This window comes from Peromyscus leucopus, chromosome 2 (assembly GCF_004664715.2).
Source record: "Peromyscus leucopus breed LL Stock chromosome 2, UCI_PerLeu_2.1, whole genome shotgun sequence".
Taxonomy (NCBI): domain Eukaryota; kingdom Metazoa; phylum Chordata; class Mammalia; order Rodentia; family Cricetidae; genus Peromyscus; species Peromyscus leucopus.
In genome coordinates, this window is record NC_051064.1 from 81,971,749 (window position 1) to 81,990,472 (window position 18,724).

Below are 18,724 nucleotides of genomic sequence, written 5' to 3' on the forward strand. Positions count from 1 at the left end.
ACAGCAAAGAATTTCAGGACTAGCAAATGAAGTAGAGTTAGGGTTTAGAAATGTTGTATATATTTCCCTCTTTTCTCTCTCTCTCTCTCTCTCTCTCTCTCTCTCTCTCTCTCTCTCTCTCTCTCTCTCTCTCTCTCCCTCCCTCCCTCCCTCCCTCCCTCCCTCCCTCTCTCTCTCTCTCCCTCCCCCTCCTCCTCTCCCTCTCTCTCCGTGTGTGTGTGTGTGTGTGTGTGTGTGTGTGTGTGTGTGTGTGTGTGTGTGTAGGATACCTGTGCCCTTCTGTTTTTGTTCTTAGAGGCAGAGGTTGATGTTGGGTGCCTTCTCAAATTGTTTCTGTCCAACTTGTTTTTTGACACAGGATCTCTAATCCATCTAGACCTCACTCATTGACTAGACTAGTTAACCACAGGGATCTGTTTGGCTTTTAATTGGGTTCTTATGCTTGTGTGGTAGGCAAGTTATGAACTAAACCATTTCACCAACCTTTAAATATATTTTAAAATACATTTAAACACTAGCGTTTAGAGGAAAAGACATATGAAGAAAATGAGTTTCAATTTCTCCTAAAAGAGAATAGCAATTGATTGTCTTTAACTAGTCGATTTGGATAGCAAAATAACTTAAGGCTATCACAGAGGCCCTGCAAAGGAGTTGACTGTGAAGGCAAAGCACTCCTTCATAGGAATGCAGGAAGATGGGATATCTTTATGGTACACAGTTAATAATCATATTTGAGTTTCCTAAAAACTGTTCGAAAGAGAAATGAAACACTCTTGGTTGTATACTTTTCAAGTCTTAAGCCTGTCTCATTACTGTTTTAACATAAAGCTTCAGTTTATGAAAAGAATGTTTTCTCTAAATTTGTGATAGGATCTCTCTCTCCAACCCTGATCTGTGAATTTCTTGACATGTTGCTTTTTCATATTATTGTTTCTTGGAATACTTTTTCACTTATTCATAGGTCACATCAGAGAAATATTTGGATGTTTGGAGAATATGGAAAAGTTTTACAAGGCATTAGTGCCCAATGATTTTGATTATTGGAAAGCTAAGAATATAATATTCATTTTCTATTTAATTACATAGAAACATGTTGGAGGGCTTCTCTTCAGGTTCCACCAAGCCCCGCAGTCCCACAACCCCCGTATAAAATAATCACTCAGAGGCTTATATTACTTATAAACTGTATGGCTGTGGCAGGCTTCTTGTTAACTGTTCTTATATCTTAAATTAATCCATTTCTATAAATCTATACTTTGCCACATGGCTGGTGGCTTATCGGCATCTTTACATGCTGCTTGTCCTGGCGGTGGCTGGCCGTGTCTCTCTCTCCTTCTTCCTATTTCCCCAATTCTCCTCTCTCTTTGTTCCGCCTATACTTCCTGCCTGGTCACTGGCCATCAGTGTTTTATTTATATAGAGTCATATCCACAGCACTTCCCCTTTTCTTCTTTTTTTAAAAAGGAAGGTTTTAACTTTAACATGGTAAAATTACATATAACAAAACAATTATTGAGCAAGAATTACAGTTATAATATTAAAGAAGATGTCCTATCTATCTTATATTTGTGCGTTTAAGGTTTTATACCTAAGTTATCTTTTGTCATAACTGAGGAAATTACAACTATCTAGTCTTTAACCATATCAAAGACCTCAGAAGGATATAATATTACCTGAGAAATGGGAGAAGGATGTATGTAAATTTTGGGAGTCTTGCAGGGTAGACAGAGACAGCTGACAGCCTGGACAGTCACCTAATGTTCCTTTGTAAAGTTGGGGCGTCTGTCTTTAGCTCACAGGACTAGAGTCTTTCTGTCATACCCTCCTATATATCTATATCATATCCCCTTTTGTTTTTTAGAAAGAGATCGCATTTATAACCAACCTGTTTTAAATAAAAATATTGGTTTTTCTCTGTCTCACACCAGAGGGCTCTTTTGATTTGGGACACAAGAATCTCTTAACCATTTTTTTTAAAAAGCAATATGTCTAGGTTTAGAGGGGGAGTGAGCCAATTCCACCTCTAAAGCCAGCTTAGTATATTTGGGAGTTTGGGCATAGCATTTCTTACTACTTCCTGTTGGAGGGGGGCGCTGTATCTTACGGGGATGCAAAGAAAATTTTAGGCTTATGAGGTAGTCCATGAGGCTGTATTGTGTCAGCCAGTTGCCTTGAAACCGTTTTGGATGTTAGATTATCTGGGCCATAGTGTCATTGGAGACGTCTCCTTTAGGGGGTCTTGGATGGTGAAACCTGATGTATTTTAATCTGGAACAAATCCGTAGCCTCTGGCTTTCTGTGGAAACAAAAGCAGAACCTCTTTCCCAAATCAACATATCCTTACATCCAAATTTTGAAGTCAAGGTACCTTTAAAATATACATATTGGTTTAATTTAACATCCTTTTTGATCAAATGTTTTTTTGCAGTTAAAAATCCCAAAGAACACAATCCAGATTCTCTGTGTAATATTCATCTTTACGTGGCTTTTTTATATTAATTTATCTTTTTTTGTCTCTTTCAAGCCTACGTATATTTTATACACATTGTAAACTATTTTATCTGAATCAGTCTTATTGTGAGCCTATTGCTTTAAACTGTAGCATTCTAAGACTGAAACGGTACTGTGGCTCCGCCCACTTCAGCTTCTCAACAGGCGGCGGTATGTTTTTTGCCAGTTCTGTGAGCCATCAAGTCTCAGAAATAGTGGGTCTACACTTTTATCAAAGCAGCGTGTAGCCCAGAAACCTCTTTTTTTTTTTTTTTTACTAGTAAAGACTAAATCTACCATACAGCGTAATTGGCCGCTGGCATTAATCCATTTCTATAAATCTATACCTTGCCACGTGGCTGGTGGCTTACCGGCATCTTTACATGCTGCTTGTCCTGGCGGTGGCTGCAGTGTCTGTCTCTCCTTCATCCTGTTTCCCCAATTCTCCTCTCTCCTTGTCTCACCTACACTTCCTGTCTGGTCATTGGCCCATCAGTGTTTTATTTATATAGAGCGATATCCACAGCACGTGGGTGAAGAATTACTTACTAGAGCTTGATGAATTACTAGTGCAGAAACCACTCCAGAAAAATGACTCCATTTCCCTAGAAGCCATTAACTGCAAATAGCTCGTCAGCTTGGGGTAGAGACTTATGAACCCCTACCCCATCTATGATGCAATGTTGATGGGTCCTATGTTCTGCAGTGTGCTCATTATTGCAGTTGCCGACTAGAAGACAGTTTGTCACAGCCCTTGTCCCCATCCTCTGACTTTTATGGCCCTCTCCCTCCTCTTTTGCAATGTTTGCTGAGTTTTGGAGTTAGCAAAACTTAGGGCTTCCACTTAGGACTGAGTACTCACAGTTGCTTACGCTCAGCACATTGACCAATTATGAGTCTTTGTATTAAACTCTGCTCATTGCAAGTAAAAGCTTTCCTGACTAAAGCTTAGAGCAGCACTTATCTTATTTCATCCTAAAATCATTAATTTGATTAGTCTATATTTCCTAAGTGATTTCCTGTTTTAGAGGAATTGAGAATTTTCCGTGTCAACTAATGTAATGTGAGCAGTAGATGTGCACTAAAATGTTATTGATAAGATTTTTTTTCCTATAGACCCTTGTTTAAAAATTCAGTGTGATGTGCAGAATTAAAACTTCTAACTTAGAACTTAGTGCTAAGTTCTTACTCAAAACAATTTTTGTTTCTCTCAAGCAAGAACATCTTTAATTTACGTTGGAGCTTTTATTCTTATATTATGTACCCAGAGATCTTTAATTTACTCCTCATTTATGAATATTCTTTCCCCTTTTAATTTTTTAAACTAATGTTTTTCAATGTTCACACTCACATTTGATCCATGCAGAAAAAGATTGGAGATAGTAGGGGATGATACCAACATCCCAGTTTTAGCTGAAGGGTTGCCAATATCAATAATTAATGGACCATTCCTGGTAGTGTGGGTTTTATTTGATAACACATGGTGTCTATTTAAGACACTGTTTTCCCATTATATTGTAACTCCATTTGTATATGTATGTATTTTAGGAAGCTAATCATCCTGAATTTCATAACACAGACTCAGAAAGACAAATATTGTTTATTTACCCTCATATGTGGATATTAGGATATAAGCTTCAGATATGTGTGTTTTAATTAAAATATACACAGAGGTTAGGTAGTTAATAGGACCATGGAGTAGGAAGGGAATCTATTAAGGAAGGGGAACCAGAATATATAATATTATAAAGGGATAATGGATAATGGAGGGTGATGGAACAGGAAGGATTGAATGGGGTCAGAAATGGGAACAAAAAGGTAAAGGAGGGAATTGGAGAGGGATAACTAATACTGAAGACCTTTTGAAAAAGGCATATGGAGACACATGTGTCTGTTTTGTTGTATTTTGTGTGTTTGTGTGTGTTTCCTTTTCCTTTTTCTTTTTTTAAAACAGTCTCAACTCTATAGCACTATCCTCTAAGTGTTAGTGATCTTTCTGCCTCTGCCACCCAAATAGTGGGATCCCAACTGTGTAACTCTATGCCTAGATCTGTATTTCTATTTTTGCATGTATACAATACTGCTTTTTTTTTTTATTATGGGTCTGTGGTTTGATAAGACATCAGGTATTGTACTACCTTTAGCATTATATTTTCTGCTCAGGATTGCTTTGATGATTCAGTCTTTTGTACTTACGTAAATATTTTAGGATTGTTTTTCTGTTGCTGCGTATAATTGATTATGTAGATCTATTTTGGTAATAGTGTCATTCAATTTTGCTTTGTTTGTCTGGTAACAGTTTGGTTTAAAGAGTTTTTAGAAGACGGAAATATAGAACATTTTCCCTAGGTTACTATGATTAGTATGTGAATAGTCTTAAAATGACAACTTGCATAAAGTTGTGTGCTTTTAGGTGCAATTAATAGCAGCTTTATTGAGCACTTGGCATTTTAAAATTAATACACATTTCTGTCCTTCTATAGCTTATATATTGTGGTCTAAAAGGCCCATACAGGGCAGAAAACATTTTTGTTTTTCATATTGATCTAATTTAACTAATAGGTGAATATCTAATAACTTTTAAGAACAGTGTTATTGGTGTGAGGGGCCAGGCAGGATTGCATTATAAAGTGTAGACTGGTTAAGCCAGCTTTTTATTTTTTTTTAAACTGGATATTTTTAAATTAGATTTCATAAGGACAGTCATTTAATATACATTAATTAATGTGTATATGCAATATACATTAATATACTGTTTGATTTGTTATATTGTATGAGTCATTTGTTATATTTAATCACTCTGAAAGATACCTGGTAAGTTTACAAACACATCACATGCATAACTAAAAAATAATAGATAACAATAATATGTTGTTTCATTGAGTAGTTACATGGTCAAGGATGACTTCCTGACTTCATTCCCCAAATTCTGGGAATATAAGCATGTACCCCTGCATCTAGCTTTTGTTGTACTGGGGAATGAATTAAGAATCTCCTACATATTAGGCAGATATTATTTGCCAGAAGTTACAGACACAAAGTTTTAAAATACTGTTTAAATTTTAGACATTATCTTCTTTGTGTTATTATATGTTCATGGTTGAAATTACATAGATAATTACATGTAAGTGAGATGAGGAAAACACCCAATATTTGTTGAAAATTACTCTTTACTATTGAGATTCAAGTGCTTTTCAGTTACTTAGCTGTGTTGCATCGAGATGTTATAGTTGATCAGTGAACTGATTGATTGATGTCATTCTTTTCTCTTATTCCAGTTCATAAAAATGTTAAGTAGCACTTTGAAGGAATAATATTTATATATCATATTTTTATCATTTAGATTATATGTTTTGGAGGTAACACTCTGAGAAGGTTGTTTGACTGATTTAGCCCTTAATAAATTTGAGAGAATAAGAGCATTATTTTACACATTGTTGACTCAGCTCTTCATCGATGGCAAGGATTTCTGCCATCACAAGGGTTTCTGTTTCTTTCTTATTATGTCCCTGTCATTCTACTTCATTCTAGGTAAACATTATTTCTCTTGGTATCCTTTTCTCAAAATCTTTAATGACCTTTTTGTTTAGTTCATGGTCAAATCACCAAATGGAAGAGTGAGCACATCTGTGTTCTGGCTTCTGTTGAAGTAGTTAGTTTGATTTTATATGCCTAATCTATTTTGTAAAAGTTTATACAGCTCTGATATTTGCCCAGTCTCTTGAGTACATTCCTATTTTACTATGGCTTGCATGCTGTTGATTCCCATGGAGATTTGAAGTTCATTCAAAGTATAGGAGCCAAATGTACACAGAGGAGGTTTCCCACCTCCACCAGAACAAACAAATAAGCATCCAGTTAAAGGTTGTCTTTGTTTCCTTAGATATTTTTTTTGCCTCAGAAATATGGTTCTGCATCTTACTGACCTATTTTCTAGGATTGCTTCAATCATTATCCTGCTCAGATTTAACCTTGTTTTAAGAGAGAGCATGTCATTGTTGCTACTTTCAATGTCTCTATGCTGCAAGGAAATTAGAAGACTTTTACTATGAGGTCAAGCTTTTATTTACTTATTTTCTTTTCCTTGAGAGATTGAATCTTAAACCAAAATATCTGTACATTTCTAAAGACTTTGATTATTCCTATTCCTACTGTAAGATAATTACAGAAAAGTAACTTCAAACTGTCAATATGCATAACTAAACACTAGAAACAGTTGTTCAGATGAATAGAATTCTCTTCTGAGGAATAGTTTATACAATTTGCATTTACTGTGAAAAAATGAATTTTCTACGGAAATAAAATGAGCTTAGGGTACAAATAATCAGAATGCATTATATATTTGTAAGAAACTGTCAAAGAACAAATTTAATCAATTTCAGAGTAGTGTTTTGTTTTTGTTTTTGCACAGCATTGGATTAATCAGGAAGCCATTCTGGCTATAGAGGTTCTAAGTTGAGGAAGTATCAGTGTTTGGCGGTTCCAGTGACTTGAAGACAGTTATTGATCTTTGTGACAGGGAAATACATTGGTGGAGTCATATATTGGAACTACTGAGAGTCAGGCATGAAAAGTCACACTTTATTTTAAAGTTAGAACAGTGCTGAAAATTTAAGGTCATACTTGAGAAAAATTAAAGTAACTTCTGTGAAGATAGATTGTTAAGAAAGACTGTAAGTGGAGAAGTTGTCTAAGTTTACTTTGCTAAGATTGAAGATCTGTCCAAAACAGGAGCAGTTTTGGCAGAAGTGATAGATGTAGTAGATCTTTTATTGGCAGAGTTCATGGCAGATAGTTTCATGCTCAGTGTATAAGCAGGGGTATGAAAGTGTGAAGCATCTTGGTACTGTTTGTACCTGTAAAAATTGCCGTTTGTATTTTAAGAAGTTGGTTTAATCTGACATAAAATTTTATCAGATCTTTTTGGTATATCTGTTAATATCAGAATTTTAGCAAGATACGTTAGCTCACATCTGTTATAGCAGCAGCACCTTGAAGACAGGGATGCTACCTGGGAGTTTCTGATTCGATTGGGCTACTTGGCTACATTCTGCTTCCAAAAATAGAAAACAAAAATTTAGAGCTCTATTAAAGGAAATTTGACAGTAGAAATTAGACTTGGAGTTAATTTATTTGCATGTGATAATTTTGCCACTAAGATACTAGAATCATGTGTCAAGGGTATTGCTTAATCTCTTCTGTTCCAGGTTTGTAAGGAATTATTAAAATATGCCAGCTAAATCATTGAGACTATTGCTACACCATTACTTGATGCATAGAGTGTTGGCCTCAATCTGATTAAATTATGTGTAGTTTTTCTAAGAAGCTTATTTTATAAGGTATTACTAATCACTGTATATTCATAGGAAATAGTCATCTGCTAGATTCAAAATAACTTCTTATTTGAACTTTCAAATTATTTATTTTCTTTGGCTTTTCAAGATAGGGTTTCTCTGTGTAGCCCTGGCTGTTCTGAAACTCACAGAGATTCACCTGCCTCTGCCTCCTGAGTGCTGGGATTAAAGGCATGGGCCACCACTGCCTAGTTCAGTTCATTTGAATTTCTTAATCCTCTTAACCCTTTTCCTTTCTCTTCAAGGTATGCTTGGTTGTATAATGTTATCTTTAGTATAATGTAGAAGAGACTTTTGTTTACAATTTTGAGTTAACTTGCAAGAGTTTATTTTATTTTATGTGTATGAGTGCTTTTTCTGCACATGTGTCTGTGTACCACCTGCGTACCTGGTGCCTTGCAGAGGTCAGAAGAGGGTGTCAGATGCCCTGGAACTGGAGACAGGTGTTTGTAAGCTACCACTTGATTTCTAGAAGTCAAACCTGGATCCTCTTGCAAGAACAAGAGCTTTTAACTGCTGAATCATCTCTCTAGCTGCAAGAGTTTATTAATAACAACAAATATAATTAAATGTTTCTTTTTTACATTTATTTATACTGTGTGTTCATGCACATATGTGTATATTGGCACATGCAACATATGTACATGGAGTTCAGAGTACAACTCAAAGAGTTTTCTTCTTGTGCCATGTGAGCTCTCGATAGAGCTCAGGTTGTCAGGCTTAACAGTTGCTTGTAATCACCCATACATCTCACCAATGACTCACTGGTTAAGTTATTCAAATCATACATTCATTGACATTCTAGATTTATATGACAAATTTGCAGAGCTGCATTAAAATGCCTTAATACAACTATCTACAAAGATCTCACTGCTTTATATGTTCAAAGACAAAAATGGGGCATCCCTGTTTGTTTGAGCCTCTGGTAAGAATACTAAACAATGATAGATCATCTTAGGAGTGATGTAGGTGCAAACAGTCACATCTCCCAAGGGAGCAGCTGAAATATGTTTGGGGCCTGGTTTGCTCCTTTCATACTAGGCATTTCATAAGAACACATAAGAGAAGTCTCAAAGGTTCACGTGTAACTAACTACCAAAGAAATACCGTCAGAACTATTTCATGCATCCAGTTAGTTAAGAACCATTAATGTAGTCGGAAGGTTTCTCGAGTCCGGACTGGCCCTGTGGTCCCACAGCTGCTTATAAAACAATTACTCGGAGGCTTAATGTTATTTACCAAACAGTATAGCCTATGGCTAAGAATTCTTGCTAGCTCACTCTTATAACTTTACCCATATCTATTTATCTATAAGTTGCCACGTGGCCATGGTTTACTAGTACTTTCACATCTTGCTTCTCCTGGTGGTGCTGGTGTCTCTTTCCAGACTTCATCTTTCTCTTTCCTGTCTCTCTCCTTGGATTTCATGCCTGCCTCCAAGCTGCCTTGCCATAGGCCAAAGCAGCTTATTTATTAACCAGTGGGAACAACATATATTCACAGCATACAGAAAGACATTCCCCAGCACTTCCCCTATCTAATAAAAAAAGGAAGGTTTTAGCTTTAATATAGTGAAGTTATCAAGCAAGAATTATAGTTACAATATCTATTCTATTTGTATTTGGCAATATTAAAGAAAATATTTCATAATTTATCCTATATTTATGAGTGTTAAGTTTCATATCTAATTTATCTTTTATCATAACCAAGGAAAATTATAACTATTTAGTCTTCAACTACATCACAGACCCCAGAAGAATGTAATATTACCTAATTAAATAGGAAGTGCATTATAAGCAGCTTCCAAAAATCTAGAATGACAGAGAAAGCTGGCTGCCTGGACAGTTACCCAAAGTTCCTCTGTAATTTTGGGGCATCCATCTTCAGCATATAAGCCCAGAGTTTCTCATTTGCTTTTTCTTGTGTTGTACCATATGTCTGGCAGAAGCAAGAACCTGAAGAACCATCTCGCCTTGTTTTGGCAAAATTTAGTAGTCATTTTTCCATGGGTCCTACATGTCCAGTTTATACAACATTTTGTCCAGCAGTCCAAGCAAGAACAGTTTCTTGCCCAAATGGCTAACTTTTGCCATAAGGAAGGCAAACTCCATAATGAGTTTCTTCAGTGCCCATCATCCTCTTTGAAGTAATTGATGATATGAGGAGCAGACGTGCCTCATTGTCCAGAAAAATCTAAGTTCTTAAAATATTTTAAATGCCATATTCTGTAGGTCTTTGAAGTATTTGAAGATTACCTACTTAATTCTAAATGAAATAATTTTTTTTAAATAGACCTAATCTACATACGAAACCAAGCCTACTTCTTTTATTTATTTATTTATTTCTTAATTTATTAGGTATACAATGTTCTGCCTGTATGTGCGTCTGCACGCCAGAAGAGGGCACCAGATCTCATTCTAGTGGTTGTGAGCCACCATGTGGTTGCTGGGAATCGAACTCAGGACCTCTGGAAGAGCAGCTAATGCTCTTAATCTCTGAGCCATCTCTCCAGCCCATGAAATACATTTTGTATATACCTAAAAAACTTAACATTGCTGTAAGTTTGATTATCATAGATGGTTCTTCAGGTTCCTGCTTTACAGAGGAGAATGCCAGAAATTCTGCACAAGACACGGAAAAAGCAAGTGAAAAACTCTGGGCCTCTAGGCTGAAGATGGATGCCCCTATGTTATAGAGGAACGTTGGGTGACTGTCTAGGCAGTCAGCTGTCTCTGTCATTCTAGATTTTTGGAAGTTGGTTACAATGTACTTCCTATTTACTTAAGTAATATTATTTCCTTCTTGGGTCTGTAAGGGAGTTCAAGATTAGATAGTTATAGTTTTCCTTGTTAACAATTTCGAAAAGAAACTCGCTAAAGAGGTATAAAGTGTATAAGTTTGAAAGACATCAAAAGATAGTTTTGGTACTGCAAATTAGTATAGAAGGTAAATTAGATACAGTCCTTTGGATTCATAAAAATAGGATAGATCATGGAATATTTTCTCTGAATTTGTCAAATGCAAATGGAGTAGACATTGTTGATGTATTTATTGCCTGTATATATTGTATATAGTTATTGTACTTATATATAGTTTTTCTTATATTAGTTATAACTTTTTTATTTTAGATGAAAAAAAGGGGAAATGCGATATTTGTACACTCCAATTAAGCTTATCTAAGGATCAGAGGAAAAGCCAGCTACTATATTAAACATAAAAGTCAGGCAATGGTAGCACACGCCTTTAATCCTAGCACTCAGGAGGCTGAGGTTCATCCGGATCTCTTTGAGTTCAAGGTCACACTGGGACAGAGCCAGGTGTGGTGGCACATGCCTGTATTTCCCAGCTGTAGTTAACCATAGAGGTCTACAGGTCTGTACAGACAGACAGGAAGTGACAGAGCTGGGAAGAAAGAGGAAATGATGTAGCTGGGTGGAGACATTAAGTGAGATGGCAGGCATAGAAAGGATATAAGTGTGGGTATACAGAAAGTAGGTCTCTCTCTTTTGCTGAGGATTTCTAGCAGTAAGAACATGGCTGGCTTCTTTCTGCTTCTCTAATCTGTCAGTTTATCCCCAATATCCTGCTCTGAGCTTTTTATTAATAAGATCGTTTAGCAATTCGTCTTACATATTCATTAGGCCTTACCTACCAATATGCTTTCCCTGTGTACCAAGCTTTTAATTAAAGTAGACCTTTTGGCAATGTTCAAAACATGCCTAAATTGCCACTAACATTCCATATAGTATTATTACTACTTTAGAATTTTGATGCATATCTTTGATAATTATCCTTTCATACAAACACTGCATGCTGTACTACAGATTTTTGATGGGTATCTGTGATAGTAGGATAACTGTTTCTTTGCTGGACAATCTTCAGACATATGCTCATACTTCTCTATAACTTATTCTTGGTACACATTTTATATAAATGTACAAATATTTATTGACTCATTTTCAGTTCATATAAATATACTAAGTATTTTAAAAATATTTTATTTGCTCATTTCTAAATTTGTATCTTTACATTCTCACCTCTTCTGAGGTTTTTCTTTTTTTTCTTTTAGATGTAAAACATTTCCTTATTTATATTTTAATTAAGCATTCATGTTCTACCCAGGAACGTGATATGTTATATACTTAGCAAAGTATTTTATTGTTGATTTTATTCCAACTGTTCATTGTGTTTCAGTGCACTTGCCGGAATGACATGGTGAAGATCTCAATGGATATATTTGTGAAAAAGTTTCAGCCAGACAGATACCAAATTTGGAAACAAGGAAAAGATATATATACTATTGATCATACAAAGCCCACTCCAGAGTCTACCCCTGAAGTAAAAATATGGCTACAGAGGAGGAGAAAATTAAGAAAAGCCCCCAGGAGGTAAGGACCCCATGACATCTTACTTGTAGTATGTACTTTGTTGAAATGAATCACGGGAACAAATTTTCTCAAGGATTGTTTATTTTTGTGTATATTATTCATATGTTTAGTATATACTGAAATTTTTAGGTAATATATGTTTAACTTTTGAATTTAGGAACAAGTAGTCACATATGTAGACTACTCCTGAAATCAATATGCATAGTTAGTAAAACAACATAGAACTTTTTGGAATTCTTCCATTAATTTATTTTAAACATGTATTTGTTCTTTACATTATTCACCGTATTTTAAACCACTTCAATAACTTTGACTTCCAACTCTTATATGCGACCATTTTTAAAAATTTTATTTATGAGTTCTTTTATTTGTTAAGTAGTTGAGATACTTCTTGTCTCATCTGGATGCTTATGCTGTGGCTTTATTCTTTTTCAAGACTCAAAGGAGAAAGTATTATTTCTGCTCCTTGGTAGTCTTTTTGAACCTTACCTCTAATCCACTAGGACTAGGTCTTTGTCACAAATCCTTTGAATATGCTGCATGCCTTATGGCTGATTCTTAGGCTGCATATTAGCTCTTAAAGTTTGAAATTTTTTTTGTTGAGGTTTTCTTTTTACTATTACTTATTGTTATTTTGAAATTCTTATTCTTTTAATTTTAATTTATAAAAAGAGCATTTAAGAACTGTGGAAATTTTCTAAATCCAGGGGAAAAAAAATATCCAAGGAATCCAAATCATTCCTAACTTCACTATCTAGAGACTATCCATCTTAACATTTTGTATATATTTTACATATGTATTATATGTATAATATAAAAATATTATACACTTTCAAAATTAGACTATGTTATATTAACAATTGAGTGACCATGCATGTGAATGCTTTTCATATAATTAAATTATTTCCTTAGCATAGTTTTTTAGTACTTATATGTATTTAATCTCCTACATCTAGACCTGTGGCAGCTCTGTTTTAACTGAATTAACACTATAATTTAAGTTTTTTGCTCAAAGTTTAGTACTTATTTTGTGCTTCGCTTCCCACCACTTGCAATTACTTTTGTTATTTAAAATGGTTGTGAGCAGGAGAAAACCTCAAAACATGGAATTGTGCATATTTTCTTTTTTAATGCCTGTTTATTAGTTTTTTTAAATTTAACTATGATGTCTTGGCTAGCCTATGACTCATTTTATGTATTTTATATAACACATACACACACACACATATATATATGTATATTTGTGTGTGTGTGTGTATATATATATATATATATATATATATATATATATATATATATATATATAAAATCATCAGGCTAATCTGTAACTCAGAAACCTACTTGCTTCTACTTTCTCCGTGCTGGGATTATACCTGGAAGACATCTGCATTTTTAAAGATATGTACATATATACATGCATACATGACCGAACTACTTAGTAGCTAATCTAAAACTTGGATGATAATATTTCAGCTGTAGTTTGCAGCAAGGGTTTTCACAATATTGTTTGAAACTGAATTCAGTATATCATGGGCAGTGTTTTAATGTTGAAAGTAAGTTGAATTTCAAGATATCACAGTGGGGCAGGAGAAACATTTTAAGAGCGCTGACTATTCTTGCAGATGATTCATGTTCCTTGCACTCATGGGGCAGCTAATAACCATCTGTATCTTCCATTCCACAGATCTGACATCCTCTTCTGGCTTCTATGGTCATTTCATGCACATAATGCAATATTTATACGTGAAAGCAAAATAACAGTACACAAAATAAAAACATCATTCTTTTAAAAAGTACAGTAGTGCTTAGTGTGTGGGAAATGTTTACTCATGTTGTCTCAGTAAAATGTGTAACTTACTGTGAATACATTCAGAGTTTGAGAAACAGTAATTAGGGTGTCAATACCCCTGGAGGTCTTAAGGAAACATTCCATTCTGACTTCTTGAGAAACATGCAAAGGAGCACTGTAGTCAGGTGCGTGAGCTGTGAACTGTTGTAGCTGTTAAAGTCATCAGGCTTTTCAACTTGATAGAGTGTGTGTGTGTGTGTGTGTGTGTGTGTGTGTGTGTGTGTGTGTGTGTATAAAATCTGTGATACACAAATTGGCAGTGCTATTCAGAGTGCCTTTTCTCATTTCTTACAAGTCCTAATGTTCAGGAGTATATTTCATTTTTCTTAGTCAGTGGCTTAAAGTGGCTGATGATGGCCCTTCAGTAATACCATGCACAAGTATAAACCCCCTCACAATCTCTGTACTATGCCAGATGCTTTGATTTACATGTATACCTTGTGAAGTGCACATTTTGCTTATGTCCTCAATGTTGTTATTGCCATTGGCAGCACCAGACTGCTAGTATGTGTGTGCTCTTATTTCTTGTGTTTAGCTCATTGTCTCTGCCTTACTTGACTTTACAGTGAAAATTTAGTTGTTAGTCAATTTAAAACCATTGTGGCTGGGCAGTGGTGGCGCACGCCTTTAATCCCAGCACTCGGGAGGCAGAGGCAGGTGGATCTTTGTGAGTTCGAGGCCAGCCTGGTCTACATACAGAGCGAGATCTCGGAAAGGCACAAAGCTACACAGAGAAACCCTGTCTTGAAAAACCAAAACAAACAAACAAACAAAAAAAACAAAAACAAAAACAAAAAACATTGTGATTTCAACTTCAGACTTTATTAATTTAAAAAATTATATTAAATAAATTTTTCTTGATGTAAGCTCATAACAGTATTATTTACATTGATGTATATATTTCATATCCAGTTTGAACTTTTTCCTCTAACCACTTTTCTTTTGTTAATAGCCTCCAGGGCAATAAGTCACTTTCTAAAAGGCCTAAAACTGAGGAGGATGAAGAATCTGTTGAATGTAATGGGGAGGAGATCTCAAACCCTGCCATATGCCTGGGGCACCTCAAGGTCACTGAAAAGCCAGAAAAAACATCCAAGCTGGGGAACACAGAAGCACCTTCAGAAAGAGAAGCTTCTGATGCCAGGAAACAAGCAGATCAACACTTAGTGAATGACACCAAACTCTCAGGTAAGCAAATGTCTGATTATGTTTCACATGTGTCTCTGGTAATTAATAATCTAATAATCTAAAAACTGTGTCCACTATGATATCTTGCTAGACTATCTAACCTTTTCATTAACTAAGTAAACTTATAGGATAATTCACCTATGAGGACAAATAAATGCTATAAAATAAGGGATACAGCTTTTTTTTTTTTTTTTGGTTTTTCGAGACAGGGTTTCTCTGTGTAGTTTTGCGCTTTCTGGAGCTCACTGGTAGCCAGGCTGAACTCACAGAGATCACTGGCTCTGCTCCGAGTGCTGGATTAAAGGCGTGCGAAGCGGGATACAGCTTTTATGTATAATAGAATTCTGAACTAAGCATCCAATAGTATATGTTTGGTTTAATAAAAAACAAAGATTTCTAAAATACAGAAACTTTTAGTGAAATTCAACTTAAAATTCAGAAGAACAAAAAAAAAGCAAATTATAGACAATTGTGTTCAGATTCCTTGCTAATTTTAAGAAGAAAATAAAGGCTAAGACTTTATAAAAAGGGGGGGGGGGGGCTATAAAATCAACAGCTTATACCAATGAACTTTTTAAAAAGTTTCATATAACAGACACACATACAGGCAAAGCATTCATACACAAAAAATAAATAAATCTAAAAATAAGTAAAGGGCTTGAGTGATGGCTCAGTGGTGAAGAGTGTAAGAAATAAGTCAGTGGAGGAAATGAAAGAATAGACCCAGTGTGGCCTCAGAATGGTGAGAGCAGACTTTTGTTGGTCTGAGAAGTTCGCACTTCTAACACTGCTCAGGATCTGAGGGTACAGGTGCACTATAAAGGTTCTGAGAGTCAGTTTTTGCAGTGGAGAGTAGGAAAGGTAGAGAGCCTGCTTGTTTTAGATAAACTGTTTTTTTGAAACTGGAAAGTGAGAGATAAGTCAGATTACCTGTTTTTATGACCTCTGGCTGCAGGGCAGGTGATTCCCGTCATGCCTTGAGCATCAGGTTTCTTGAAAATCTGAGCTTGATTTATGATTTTGGGTGTTGGATTTCCTTTAAAGAGTACTTGCTGTTTTTTTTTTTCCCCTCCATATTTTTGGAAAATTAGTATGCTTATTTTATGTTTTTATTTATTCTTCTCTCATACAATACATCCTGACCGCAGCTTCTCTTTCCTCTGTTTGTTCCAGCAGTTGTCCCATCCATAACCCCACCCACCCACACTGCTCCTCCGTTTTTCTTCAGAAACGAGCAGTCTTCCTAGTGAACAGGAGGCCATAACAGGATGCAGTAGGCACAAACCCTCATATCAAGGCTTGTTGAGGGAATCCAGTGGTGATGGGGATTGACTGATTCCCCAGAATGCCTAATGTAGGGTCCAAGGAAATGCTGAAGGAAGGCCCCAGGCTCAAATAGTATGCAAGAACAAAGAGCGTTTATTATACCATCATGGCGCGGGGGTGGGGGGTGGGGTGGGGTGTCATTCACCTGTACAAAATGGCGATGACCCCAAGAGGGATGTGCAGGCTTCTTTTAAGCACAGCTAAGGGGAGTTTCAGAGTGGATTACATAATTGGATAAGCAAGCAGCAGTTACATTAGTATATTTTTAATTGACTGAGGTTTAGTCTTCCCATTTTTGGAAACATCTGCACAAGTTTGCACATGACTCAAAAGGGGGCTACTGGGTTTGTCCTTGAGATACTGTGAGACTGACGTAGACCCTCTGTGTTCAGTCTCTCCCTCGACCCTGAATGTAAGGGCCTTTGTTGGAAAAGACAACTGTTTGTCCTTCTCAGAGAACTGGAATCTTAATTCAGTTGTGAAAGTGGGAGCGTTTAACCCCTTCACTAGGGCAGCAGGTTTCTTGAAAACCCAAATCTGTTTTATGACCCTGATTTTAAGTTGTGTGTTTCCTTTAAAGAGTGTATGCTGCCTTCCCCCCACACACAATAAAATTAATTTTCTATTTATCTCTGTAAACATATATACATACATACATACACACACACACACATATATATATACATACATACACACACACACACACACACACACACACACACACATATATATATATACTTTATGTATATGGTGTTTTGCCTATATGAATGTTTGTGTGATCCATTGGTACTGTAGCTGTAGACAGTTGTGAGCCACTATGTTTCAGATTGAACCTGAGTCCTTTGGAAGAATAGCTTGGACTCTTTAACTGCCCCCCCCCCTCCCATTTTAAATACATTTTAATTAAAATGTAATTACATTACTGACCCTTCCCTTTCCTTCCTCCAGCTCCTCCCATGTCTCCTTCCTCCAAACTCTCCCATGCTCCCCAAAGTTGATAGCCTTTTTTTCTTTTATTATTATTGCTAAATACACTTATATATCTATGTACAAATATGGAAATGCAACCTGTTTATATTGTTATTTGCAGATGGTCTCAGAGCTTAACCACTTTGTTAGGAGAGTCTAATTCTCTTGTAGAAGACCCAAGTTGCTTTCATAGCTCCCATGTGGTGGCTCACAACTATTGATATGTAACTCTTTTTCTTTTCTTTTCTTTCTTTTTTTTTTGTGGTTTTTCGAGACAGGGTTTCTCTGTGTAGCTTTGGAGCCTGTCCTGGAACTCACCCTCTAGCCCAGGCTGGCCTCGAACTCACAGAGATCTGCCTGCCTCTGCCTTCCCAGTGCTGGGATTAAAGGCGTATACCACTACTGCCTGGCTTTCATCTCTGATTCTAACACTCTGTTTAATTAATCTGTTTATGACTTCAGGGAAGATTTATATGAAGTGTACCTAATTTTATTAGTTCTATCAGTTCTTTATGTTTTGATCTGTAGGTTTTGAGACCTAGAAAAATACTTAAGTAGAAGACTTGGCTTGACTATCAGAGCTACTGTATGATAGATAGAAATGATGATAACGGTGTGTCTGGAAAATGCTTTATAATATCTCATACAAGAAAACATTTCAAAGCATTGCCTCCAAACCATATGACAGTTAAACAATCACATCTGCCTATGTCCAATCATAAAGGATTCATGTAGCAGAGGCTTTTTTTTTTTTATCTCTAGGACTTTATATGTGCCATTTATACACATTCTCTGAATTTCATTGTTTCTTCTATAGCTATTCTTAGCATTATCTATTGGAAAAAAATTATTTCTATATATATTTCAAGGTGTTTATGCTTTGTTAAGTATTATGAATGCCTGTATATTGACATTAATATGGCTTAGAACCTATATTTAATCTTTGACTGCCTTGTCAGTGGGGTTTTGTTTTCTTTCAGAAGTATAAACTTGGAACTTAGAGAGATGACTCTGCATTTAAAAGCATTTATTGTTTTTACAGAAGACCTGGCACTTCACAACCATCTATATAACTCAAATTCCAGGAGAGCTGACGTTCTCTTCTGGCCTCCATGGTCACTAGGCACACACATTTAGTGTGCTTACATACTTGCCAGCAA

The 18,724-nt window shown here is 35.8% G+C and overlaps 1 protein-coding gene across 6 annotated transcripts in view; it reads left to right on the plus strand.

The window, feature by feature from the left end:
- Kdm4c (lysine demethylase 4C) overlaps nucleotides 1-18,724 on the plus strand; it is a 196,988-nt gene that overhangs the window by 99,974 nt on the left and 78,290 nt on the right. For 5 of the 6 annotated variants that reach the window (XR_005090854.1, XM_028873963.1, XM_037202679.1 and 2 more), the window contains 2 exons: nucleotides 12,039-12,232; nucleotides 15,034-15,269. Coding sequence is in view for 4 of the 6 variants with exons in the window: in XM_028873963.1 (XP_028729796.1) it covers nucleotides 12,039-12,232; nucleotides 15,034-15,269 (430 nt within the window). In the remaining 2 variants the exon portion in view is untranslated. Of the gene's footprint in view, nucleotides 1-12,038; nucleotides 12,233-15,033; nucleotides 15,270-18,724 lie in introns of those variants that run through there. The other variant, XR_003734985.2, reaches the window with a different exon arrangement.